Source organism: Lactuca sativa, chromosome 9, assembly GCF_002870075.4.
Source record: "Lactuca sativa cultivar Salinas chromosome 9, Lsat_Salinas_v11, whole genome shotgun sequence".
NCBI classification, from domain to species: Eukaryota; Viridiplantae; Streptophyta; class Magnoliopsida; order Asterales; family Asteraceae; genus Lactuca; species Lactuca sativa.
This window is the reverse complement of record NC_056631.2, coordinates 72,880,390-72,893,747: the sequence shown is the minus strand read 5'-3', so window position 1 is coordinate 72,893,747 and position 13,358 is coordinate 72,880,390. Positions and strand designations below refer to the sequence as shown.

General features: G+C 29.4%; 1 protein-coding gene and 1 long non-coding RNA gene across 2 annotated transcripts; both read left to right on the top strand.

The window, feature by feature from the left end:
- Positions 1-592: 592 nt before the first annotated feature.
- Positions 593-2,416, top strand: LOC111901705 (BAG family molecular chaperone regulator 2). Its single transcript, XM_023897588.3, has 3 exons — positions 593-1,349; positions 1,425-1,828; positions 1,919-2,416. The coding sequence occupies exons 1-3, from the start codon at positions 1,121-1,123 to the stop codon at positions 2,231-2,233; spliced, it is 948 nt and encodes a 315-aa protein (XP_023753356.1). The 5' UTR covers positions 593-1,120; the 3' UTR covers positions 2,234-2,416.
- Positions 2,417-11,001: 8,585 nt separating this feature from the next.
- Positions 11,002-12,798, top strand: LOC111901765 (uncharacterized). The gene is made up of 3 exons (XR_002853601.3): positions 11,002-11,874; positions 11,948-12,191; positions 12,261-12,798. It is a non-coding gene; the product is annotated as an uncharacterized LOC111901765 (long non-coding RNA).
- Positions 12,799-13,358: the final 560 nt, after the last annotated feature.

Sequence of the window (13,358 nt, the reverse complement as noted above, 5' to 3'; positions counted from 1 at the left end):
ATTAGATTCCAATTCTTGATTTCTCGTTCCAAGTTCTTAACAAAATTTTAATTTTTTATAAACATTGTGCAAACCACACAATATCTTAATTATTTGAATTGAACCGATTGGTGTTGTTATGATAATTATGCCTATTCTTGTAGTGTGTAACGTTTTCTAGTGCGTCAGGAGTTTTTAATCCAATTTCCGCCATTAAAAAAATTTATTCTTGAAAAATATTAAATCAGTCAAATCAAACGGTTTACTGAAATTTTATATTCCATTATTCGTCAGCCTTTTTCCAGGAACAGTTTTAAGATTCACATGCATCAAACCATAAATTATTGCATAAAACCGATGGATATTTAAAACTAAAAATAAATAAAAAGAAATAAATTCTTCCCTCTTTGCCCTTTTGATATTCGTCGACATCTCATGTGGGTGCTGTATTATTCTATCCAAATTTTATAAAACATAAATTAAATATTAATACAGAAAATGTTTACATACATATATATATATATATATATATATATATATATATATATATATATATATATATATATATATATATATATATATATATATATATATAATATGTGTTCTGTGTACGATATTTCTCAACTCTGTGTTCTGTGTGTGTTTGCTGTCCATTTTTTTTTTATATTCATTTTCCATCTCTTTCTCTCTACCTGCCTTCTACTCTTCTCCCAAATAATAAAGAGAGAGAGAGAAGTAAAACCTTCGAAACTCCCAACTTTAATCATTAATTTCCCCTTGTTGATTCGAATCTACATCGGTTTTTGCAGTGGGTTTCATAAGGCAAATCGGAGAAAAAGTTTATGCAAGATCAAATATTTTTGGAAGGTTTCGCGAATTTCAGTTGGATTCTATCTGCCATTTTCGAGCTCTGTTTGGAAATCTAGAGTTTCCTCTCAATATTGCGAAAAATCCAGTCTTTGCTGACTAGATTCTTGATTTTCCGGCTTTGATTTTCATCCCCGGGAACAGTTGCTAACTGATCCGAGCGTTTTTGGAAATTTCTCCGGCGAATTGGTTGAATATTAACCGGTGGTAGGATCTGAATCTGAGTTTTACATATAGTAAGACGTTAAATTGGGTAAGATAGAGCATATTGAAGATGATGCGTGTGAGGAACAGGGTACCGGAGATGACTTCCATGGACGGGGGCTCAGTCCCCGGCGCCGCCGGAGATGAAAACGAATGGGAGGTCCGGCCAGGAGGAATGCTTGTTCAGAAGCGAGACCCGGATGCTGAAACCAACCGTATTCCTCCACCAACCATTCGAGTTCGGGTCAAATACGGGTCAATTTACCATGAAATCAACATCAATTCTCAAGCCACATTTGGTAAATAACTCGATTAATCTCTTCTGAAACTCGAATTCTTATAAGTTTTGGGTTTCTAATTTGGGCTTTGTACAGGGGAGTTGAAGAAGATGTTATCAGGGCCAACAGGATTACACCATGAAGATCAGAAGCTCATGTATAAAGATAGAGCGAGGGATTCAAAATCATATCTTGATGCTGTTGGTGTCAAAGATCGATCAAAAATGGTGGTTATGGAAGATCCAATTAGTCAAGAGAAAAGGATTCTGGAGATGAGAAAGAATGCAAAAATGGAAAAAGCTGCTAAATCCATTTCCGATATTAGCTTCGAGGTCGATAGACTTGCTGGACAGGTGTCAGCCATTGGTTCGGTTATATCTAAAGGAGGAAAAGTTGCAGAGAAGACTCTGTTGAATGTGATCGAGTTATTAATGAATCAATTGATTAAACTAGATGGAATTTCAGTCGATGGTGATGTGAAATTACAGAGGAAATTGCAGGTAATTGTAATTAGTTACTCATCTTCTTAATTCTTTACAGAAAATTTCGATTTCAGTTTTTCAAGGATTTTCGATTCATGTAATTTTCAGGTGAAAAGGATTCAGGAGTATGTTGAAACTCTTGATGCTTTAAAGCTTAAAAACTCCGCTCAAAGCAACAATGGCGATGGAAATCATGTTCAAGAACAGAGATTTTCAGATGGGTATGGTGGCACGCCGCCTCAATCAAGGCGGAGAGTTGGGAAATCTACATCAACTCCGGTGGTGGATCAACATCAACCACCGACAACGGAGGCAGCTATGGCAACAACCGAATGGGAGATTTTTGATTCTTTGGCTACCCCAACATCAAGCACTACCACTACTACTACCATCAATCCGATGTTCAAATGGGATTTGATTTAGAAGAAATATAAAAGAACTCAAGTATGTGTTGTAGTGCGTGAAATGTGTGTGTGTGTGTTTGATATTTCCGAGGTTGATTTTGTCATTTATTCTATCCATTCTTTTCTGTACCTAGATTTGTTGGCATTTGGTATGTTGATGTAGACATCCATTTGATATCAAATAATAGGATTGTTATGTTCATGGTGATCATTAATGAAGATGACAAGATTGTTGGATATATGATATTATGATGTAAAAATTTCCAAACTACAATGTACATCCAATAAAAAAAACTATTTATAAGGGTTCTACTATATAAAAGGTAAGCATATGGGTACATATAGTGTTAGTCATTTAAAATATTGAAGGTAAGAAATATACATAGAAAACTTCAAACATGTTTGAAAAATAAAACTATGTCTTTTCGGGATTAAAGTTATTGAAAAAATCGTTTAAAAGACTTGTAACAAAAAAGAGAAATAAGAAGTCATTCCTCAAATTAACCAAGATTAAATTAAACCAAGTCTACATGAAGTCTCGAGTTCAAACACCAATAGGGTTTCCACCGGACTATAACTAAAAACCAAAACTCTACAAACCAACATAGCCATATGAAAATTAGGTTACAAATTAACCACTTCTTCATTTATTTACTAATTAATCTTGAACATATGAATTCAAAAATAAAGGTTGAAGGGTCACATCATCTTCAACGGACTCCATGAGTTGCTCGTTGACATGCTCATTTGAACGTTGCTGTAAACGAACTATATACATTAGGGCAATAAATTGTAAAATATTTATAACTGAACGAAAAAAATATATACATACCTTCTTGTTGACATGATCTTCATTGTGAAATGAATCAAATGAGACCATATTTGGAAGATTTAGACTATACACATCCTACAACAAAAATAACAAAAACCAACTATCATCAAGATCATATTTCGAAAGTTTTGTTGTCATTACACAAGATCAAGTTTAGCTAGTTACCTGATATGAAGGCTCGTATATAATAGGTAGATTGTTTGAAGTACTCCCGTACTCACCATAAGAATCAACATATGATTCTTCGGGAAAGAATGTCTCCCAAAGAGAAGCTATATAGGATACATCCAATACCAAGTCATCTTCTCCTATTACATTTTGTATATTACTCCCCAAATCATTATTCATCTTCATCTCATTATACAAGTAATTTGACATTTCCATGTTCGAGTTTGAACTATACAACGGGCCTGTTTCAACAACTTCACCATGACTAGAATAGTTATTTTCGAAGCCATTAGAGCCCTCGTGATTAATCCAACTCATTTGTAACTCGTTATTTGTGTAACGACCACCAAATGAACCCATTTCACTACTTACATACGGGTGTACATATGTTGTTGAACCACCATTATCATACATGAAGCCATCAAGATTTTGCATACACGAAGAGCTACTAACACATCCTGAGCTCACTATACCCAACTTAGCAACATCATCAAGACTTTTGAGTGCCGTTTGTTGCAACATTGTTGATGCTTGCATCGAATAACCTACAAACATTATGATCTATGAAAAAACATATAATCTTATGATCGTATATCTTTAATTTTTCTAAACCTAAATGTTATACCTTGATTTGGCAATGCATGTGAATGGGCTACTTGAGAAGAAGTTATAGGGTTAGAACTTGAAGCTTCAAGAATAGGAAAAGAGAAGCTTGAAGTGTCTAAAAGTGGTGGATTCATCATTTCATGCATTCCACTATAAGGTGTGAAATTCTTTTGTTGATTAGGTATCAATGAAGAGTTCCTCCAAGGGTCTTCATTGATCATTGAGCTCTCTAACAAGCTTGGCTTTGATGCGATTTGAACACGATTATTTGCATCCGCTATTTTCTTCAAGAATATTCGGTATTTCTGTAAATGACTCGCTACGTGATCTCTAGTTAATCCATCCACCTTCATCAATTCTAGTATTTTCTTTGGAACGGCTTCTGTGAATAACACATGAATTAAAGTTGTTGAAATAATGTCATTCTAGGTAATAAAATACACAATATATAGTATCATTAATAAACACCATGAGAGAAAGTAAAATATAGAAAAAAAAATTAAGATGTTACCTTCAACTCCAATCTTTTCAATAGCTTCTAAGAACTTCTTATGTAAATCTGGTGTCCAGATTATTTTGTTCTTCTTTGTTTCTGAACTATGAATTGCATGATCACGATTCTCCATTGATGACACACTCATGGAACGCTTGTTCATTTCTTGATCCTCACCAGATTGCTTGTTATTTAGTTATGCGTATATACTGCGACACATTACTTAATTACAACATTGTGCTTAAAGAATTCACCATGAAAAATCCATCTTCATTCTTGAAAACTCTTTTATGATATAAATTATTGGTTTTGAGCTCTAATGAGATTAAGTAATAAGAACATGTGTTAATTACTTTATGTAAGCTTGAGTAATTTTGATACTCACTTGCTAGATTTCTTGCATATACATACCAATTATGACGAGATCAAATGTTTTACCTTCAATATGAACAAGTAGTATAAATCTGTTATAGCCTTGATAAATTAAATGGTGATTGAACTTTCATGAATCTTTTAGCCTTAATAACATACTTATGTTCAAACTTCAAAGGTAACATTGCTCTTCTTTTAATTCCGTATAATTGAATGAAAATGATTAGTCATTTGATCGGTTTTATCTTTATATCCTGGAATATTATATTTTTTTTATTATTAAAAAGTATTAGCCAAAGAAATTAAACACACAAACACTGAGTATTAAATCCTTAATTATTAATTCATTGACTCAATTAGATCGGTTGGAAGTTTTGTAAGTTATAAATATCCTTGCAGGCAAACAAAACTAAATCAATGGAACATAATAAAGTTTGCAAAAACTTATATTGCGAAGAGCAATATTCAATTCTTTTAACTCGTTAATTTTAAATATAAAAATAACTGTTCATGGCAAAATACGATGGAAATAAAAGAATATTTGTATTCTATTGAATATTATCATTTAAAAGAAAACTAAGTAGGATGATTAATATACCAAATTACATTAACGGAAAAAGGAAAAATAAGAAAAATAGTAAACCACAAATGGCGTACGTCAACCATCTCAAGACACATTTGGAGATTTAGGTGCCGTTTGTTTTTTCGAAGTGAAAATGTTTGAAGTCTGCAGACCATCTCTGCAATCCTCTATAGCAGAAGATGAGACTAAACAGCTGCAACATATAATAAAACGTTTGTTTGTTTTTTAACATCTGTAGACTACCAAAATAAGTTAAAGTAAAGTGTGAAGCAGAGGGTTAAGTGTTACGTCACGCAACACACACACAACAATTTTTAAGTCAGAAGTCTTCTGAAAACAAACAACTGCAAAGGGCCAAATGCTACGCGTGTGCTGCGCGGCGCAACAATAAGTGGTTAGAAGTGGTTTTTTTAGAAAAAATAAACAACACCTTAGTCTCATTTACTCTCATTATCAAAACATTTATTTAAATATTTTTCATAATTTTGAAACTTCGCAATATTGAATTTATAAGAAAGGTTATGGTCAATTTATAAGAAAAAAGTTATCATCCAATCTTCTTATATTAATATATAAAAGATTAGTTTTAGGTTCGTAGGTGTCATTCTATTATGTATCTATATTTATTGTTTGTCACATAACATTTTTTTAGAGCTTCTAGATATAATAATATCTCATAAAATTAGCTAATATATAATTTTGTATTTCAAAATTATAATATTATACTTACAGTTTTCGAAAACTATTTATATCATAGTCAATAAATTCGAAAACTATTATTATCAGACCTTAAATTTGAAATCATATATATATTTTTAATTTATAACAAATAGTTTGCACATTAAGTAGATACAACTAAAATTTACAAAATAAACAAATAAAAATCTCAAAATAATAGCATAAGTGAAAATAGTTTACATGCAAAACAAAATAGGACATATATTTTATGAGTAATAAATTTATTGGGTAATAAATTTATTCATTGTATACATTTAATCTTTAAATAATATCTTATCTGTAAATATCACTTTGTATTTTATTAATATTTTTTCTCTAACAGTTTTAATTGTTTTTATTTAATTATTTTATATTTTTATCCGTGATTTCCACCGATTGTAACCTAATACTGAATAATAACATAAGTTGTTTTACATAATGTTATGATTCATTATTAATTTTGATTCAATGCTAAATCTCATAACATAAGTTATTGAATTATAACCAACGTTTTAATTCAATATTTAAATTTCGAAAAAATAAAATTGTGTCAAGATATTTCTTTGTTTATAAAAAAAAACATGAATTTTGTTGCATTTAGCTTTTTTTTCCTATAAAAATAAACTCTTAGGGCATTACCAAATAAGTTTCACTGGAAAAAAAACTATAAACAAACCAACCACCAAGTGACAACAGGCCCAGCCCTTGGGGAGTTCACTGCTAGGCCAGCTAAAGTGATACCATATACTCATCGATTTTCTAGTGCTTTGTTGAAATTAAGTTGATCTTATTAATCGTTATTTTTATTTTAATTTATTTTATGAAGTTCATTAGTTTTGTTTGAATTTGGTTTGTAAATTGTAAGTATAAATCATTACATGTAGTAGTCATTTAAAGAATAAAGAACTGTAAATTATTGGTTAATTATATTAATGAACTTTTTAATTTTTTTAATTTTTTTTTTCAAATTAACAAGCTTCACACTTTCACCGTTTCTTATATTTTATTTTGGAAGTTTTAAATATCATGTTTTTGATTTGTTAATTGTGAAATGCAAGTTCACAGATTGAGTAGTCTTAATTGTTTCTTGATTAGCTTTTTTAGTTTGGAAATTTAAAGTACTTTCTGTAATTTTGAAGTAGATTTAAGAAACTAAATAAAGCATATATTTATTGTTGACTATTTATATTATTGTTGCGTACGTAAAAATATAATTTTCTAAAATGAAGTTTTTGAAGTCTTACCTACCATATAAATCAACACAAAAACAATTTAATTAATTGGATTTGATGGATATTGATACCGAACTTTTGGAAAAAGTTGTTTATAAAGTTGAAAAATATGTATCAATGAATGTTAGAAGGATACCAATTTCATATAGAAGCAAGTTTATTTTGTGTTATAGTCTAAGTGAATTTTTGTCATAATAGGATAATATTATCAGATGAAAAAAACAAAACATAAGATATTTTGATTTTAATAAGTTATTAGTTTTAGGGCCCAAAATTGTAACGCCCGGCTAACTATGACATGTTATTGCTTTATTAATAAAAGTGTTATACTTTACTCAGGAGAATACCATTCATATTATCTTATGCCCGTACACAAACACACACACACACACATATATATATATATATATATATATATATATATATATATATATATATATATATATATATATATATATATATATATATATATATATATATATATATATATATCATATCTTATCTTATCTTATCTTATCTTCATATCATATTATATTTTAGAAGAAGCATTTTTCCTTTCGCTAAAACTCTATAACTATTCATATATCCATATAATATACTAAATATAACTTAAATATGTTCTTAGTTATAAACATTATCATAAATGGAAGACTTACGAAATTATCAATATAATATATTTAATTTGTTAGAGTTCAATATAGTGTTAAATGAATATAGTAAATTAATATATTAAATAAACTTAAAAATATAGTGTAAAATTTAAATTCTAAAGTAAAATATCAAATAAACTTGTAAAAATTTCAACATATATTTTTTAAAATAGTTAAAAGAAAAATATTAAATACGATAAACGTAAAAGAACATAAATTTTAAAGTCGAATTAACTAAAAGATATCCAAAACTATTTTTTATAATAACTAAAATTCAGTTAAGTTGTTTTCAAATTAATTTACAATAATAATATTTAAAAATAAAATAAAGTTATAAATTAAATTATGTTACATTACAAAAACTGGTTGATAATTCAAATAATCATCATGATAAAATTAAAACATCATCAATAATTTTAAAAATTAAAAAATCGTTATAGTAGTTAATTAAAATAGTTGAGAAATATAACTAATTTTATATATCCGTAAAACGTGAATAAAAACCATTAAATAATTCGATTTTCATAAATGTTATTTATCTATTATTCATTTTAATTATAAGTTTACATCAAAAAATATTATAAGTATTATTTTATAGGTAATACATACAACATAAATATTTTCAATAAGATATAAATATTTTTAATAATATATGATTCACCTAGTATATATATATATTTCAACATGAAATTTAATATTGTAAGTAATTCATAATATTTACCTTTTTAACCACCTTTGGAACGCAAATATTTGCAAAAGAAGTTCTAGCCGTGACTGAGAAACCCAATCAAAGTCTCGTACAACAAAACTCTCGTCGTTAACTTTAGCAATAGAGGTTTATAATAAAATATTAACGAAGGTAAAGCAACATAAAATATATATTTTTTTATATTGATCATATACGCCAAAAACTATGGTGTTTGAAATGTGATAAATGTATATGTTGTCATTATATACGTTCAATTATATTTAACTTTTAAAAGTAATACGAATAAAATTGATGAGCATTGACCACATTGGTCAAAGTCGCGACTTTCAAATATGACTTAACAATTACACTTTTTGACCGATGACGGATTTGCTTGATTTTAATTGTAATAGTATTCATTAAACTGTTAAAGTGAAGTAAATGATTTTGTGGTTATTTTTTATTATAAAATATTGATAACAATATTAAATGATCGCGCACTTTATTTGTGGCATATAGGATGTCAAAAGATTAAATATGAGCCATCAAAATGTTATAAAATGTAAGAGCTGATTATTTACAGTATTCCGTTGTGATCATTATAACATACTTTTTGAAGTACTTACTGTTTAATATAGTAAGCACAATATTCGTAGTTTAATTTGTGAATAGTCGTTTTTTCACGATTCTATCTTTTATGTTTTCATTTAAACCTTTCTCATTGATATAGGTTTACACTTTAATTAAAATAAATTTGACCAGTAATTAATGCCTAATTGTTTATATATATATATATATATATATATATATATATATATATATATATATATATATATATATATATATATATATATATATATATATATATATATATATATATATATATATATATAGGGCTAGGTTATTTTGTTTCTTATATTTATTGTGTGTTAAAATACACCAATAGAAATTTAGTAAAAATTAAATAATTATTAAATTAAATAAATATAGATATTAAATGATTTCCATAATTATATGTATATTAAATGATATCCATAATTATGATTCTCATATTATAGAAACTAATTAAATTCATGTTTAATGTCAGCAATAATATTCTTTTAGAATGAATTTGTATCTAGGTTTTTATATATGAGTTCGTATTTTGTTTCAGAACCCACTCACTTAAAATATAATAAAGTTGAATGGAATATTAAGAACGAGAGTGTATTCTACTAAAATACACTCTCATTCTGCTGGAATACACTTTCATTCTTGTAGATATGAATTCATTCTGAAAGAATATAATTGTTGACATTAATGACGAATTTAATTAGTTTCCATAAAAATTAGTTATAACTTTGGATAGCATTTAATATACATATAACTAATACTAAATTCATATTGGTGCATTATAACACACAATAGATGTGAGAAACATTTAGACCTACTTCTATATATATATATATATATATATATATATATATATATATATATATATATATATATATATATATATATATATATATATAGTTAGGTTATTGTAGAAACATTTGAACCTAATTTTCTTTCTCTCTCTCTCTCTCTCTCTCTCTCTATATATATATATATATATATATATATATATATATATATATATATATATATATATATATACATATATATAAGGGCTCATACGAAAATGCAACCAATTTGCGAAAACACGAAAATAAGGAAAAACCTATGAGATTGTGTCACCTCAATATTATATTTTGAATAAAAATCTATCCAAACTTTGAACTACATGATGATAATTGAGGATACATGAGAAATTGTTTCATACTAGCAAAACATGTTTTTTTTTTTTTTTTGACATTTTTATTTTGAAAACTTGAATTTAAAAGTGATTGAGGACGTGAAAAAAATGAGAAATGGTTGTCAAAACCACCTTTAAATCTATATTCCCATAACACCTCCAATGTAAACTTATTATCTTTAATTTATTGCTAGTAAATTTAATTTCTAAAGTACATTTGTTTGATTTTTATAAGATAAATTTGTTTTTTCACTTTTGCAAAATATTTATGTTTTCGCATGAACCTACTTTTATATATATATATATATATATATATATATATATATATATATATATATATATATATATATATATATATATATATATATATATATATATATATATATATATATATATGTTTTGGTCAAAAATCGACTGAGTGGATATTAACAAATTTGAATGAGAGGGTTAAAAATCTTGGCCTTAACAATTGCCCACAAATTATACCTGCGAAATATCTAAGTTACTTTCTTAATATTTAAAGGTATAATTTAATTTAAACGAATATAATGTTTTGAAATTTCAAACCTTAACGGATAGTATTTATCAGTTTAATCATCATGATGGTACGGTCAAATCAATCAGCTCTCTTCTGTTTCCCATATAAATAGGGGTAAATAGTGAGAAATTCCTTCACCTGTTCCCCGATGATCTCCAAATATCCCAAAGGCATCCTTCTTTCTCCTTCTCTCTATTTTTTACAATCTCTTAACCATGGGTAAAAAGATTGTTTGCTTTCGCGCTAGCATTAGTGCTCCTTCTGATAATGATTTCGCCGATCAAAAGCTTCTCATCTATAACGAGACTTGTTCGTTTGATGATGAGGATATTGGGTTCCTAAAATTCAATGGCTCTTTTCCCATAGATACGATTTTTAGGCCTTATGATGCTTTGATTCAACCATATTTTTTTGTCTTTCTTGGGTATGCTTTCCTGAATACCCATTTTCTTTGGGTTTGAAATACCCCTTTCCAGGAATCGTCTTTGAGTTTTTCGAAACCACAAACATTTCATATATCTAAGTTATGTCTGTCATATAGAGGATCATATTCCAGATTAATAAATTGAACCAATCCTATGACCTAGGCATAGACATTGCTGAATTGGCTCACGTTTACGAACTCTCCACCTTCAGGAATTCCTGTTTATTGCTCAAGCTCAAACCCAACAAATCTCCACTCATTCTGAAATCAAAATCAATGACGGAGCTTGGAAAGAGAAGTATTTTTTTATGAGGCGTGATACTATTCCTAGCGGGGATCTCCTGCCAAAGATCTGGGTCAAAAAGGGTTGGATTTACTCATTAGTTGCTAGGATCCTAAAGTTCACTTTCTTATTTTGTTTATTGTCATGCATGATTTAAATTTGAAGAGATTGATCCTCTCGTCAAGGATACTGAAGAGAAGGTCGCAAACTTCTTCACTTTGTCTGCAGTTGATAGGTTTTTCAAGCTCGAGCACTCCAGTATCCAAGAGGGCTCTTCCACCACTGCTTCAATGGCTACCGGTAAGGATTTTGCCTTTTTCTTATTATCTACTTATTTTCGGGATCCCAAACTGATAGGGATCCTTGATATAAGATCCAAATCTACTCGCTCCAGAGCTCGATTTGGCCTCTACGCCCTGGAAGATGACATGACCAGCGGTTTGATCATGGTCAAGAAGGAAAAAGCTGCCTCCTCTCTTCTTCTAAAGAGGGATCACGTCGATCTTACTGTTAAGACCCCAGGCTCTTGGAAGAGGATCGTTGAGGCCATAGATTTGAGCATGGAAAACCTCGGAGCCGAGGAAGCACTCAGGAAGTTGGACTCTTTTTCTTAAGTAGTAAGTATTTCATGAATTCTGATTCTTGTTTTTCTGGTTTTATATCTACTAATGTCATTCTTGTTTCAGGTTTCTGAGCACATCTCTCAATCCACCGCTGACTTGAAGGCCAGAGCTGAGAAGGCTGAGCTAGACTTAAAAGAGCAGGAGAAAGTGTGTAAATCCACCAATAAAGATCTCCTAATGAGAGTAGAGTTGCTGAGTAAAGAGAAGACGAGAAGGAGGAGGAGCATGTTGCTGAGATTGCAGAGGTGATAGCTAAGGTAAGGGGTAGTGCTTTTGTGGCTGTCTGGTAAGCTAAGATCAAATTTACAAAGGATGTAGCCAATGCGTGATCCTGGAATGTAGCTGGTTGGCGTGAAGCCCTAGCTAAATTAACTGGCGAGTCTGTTAACACCAGTCAGGATCATGCAAAGCAGGTGAAGGTGGGAGGAAAGGAGGAAGAAGCAGAGAAGGTTCCTGATGGTGATTATCAAACTGTGGTTTACATTTGATTAGTTAAAAATACTTTTAGTATTTTAGATGTAATATAATTAACTTTTTTCTTTTTTGATAGGGTTGGTGGGTAAACTTTTTTTTTTCAAGTTATGGTTGTTTTACTTCTTCTTGCATGATTGTTGTGGTTGTAGCAGTATGTTTTCTAAGGATCATTGTATGATTAGGATCCTAAAGAGTTCAAGTTTTACAATGACTCTTGGGGATCTTAATAACCTGAAATGGTCAGTCATCTACTTAGGAATTTGAAACAATTAGAGTCCTTAGAAAGATAAACCTTTAGTTACAATATAAAAAGATAGTTTTTAAGAAACAAGGATAGATAGAACCTGGTGATCCTTTTGTTTGGTTTTGATTTTGAAGCTTGTGTAGGGAACGGTCCCTCTCAATATAATCCGACTTAGGAATTTGATAGGGGTAATCATTATTTAGCTTCTACTGGAAAATCCCAACTTAGAAAACTATATGGGGTGGATCCTAACTTAGAAAATAACTGGAGAATATCCCAATTTAGAAAATAACCGGGGAAGATCCCCACTTAGAAAATAACCGAGGAAGATCCCAACTTAGATATTCACTGGGGAAGATCCCAACTTAGAAAGTCACTGGGGAAGATCTCAACTTAAGGTATTAACCGGGGAAGATCCTAACTTAGAAATTCACTGGGGAAAA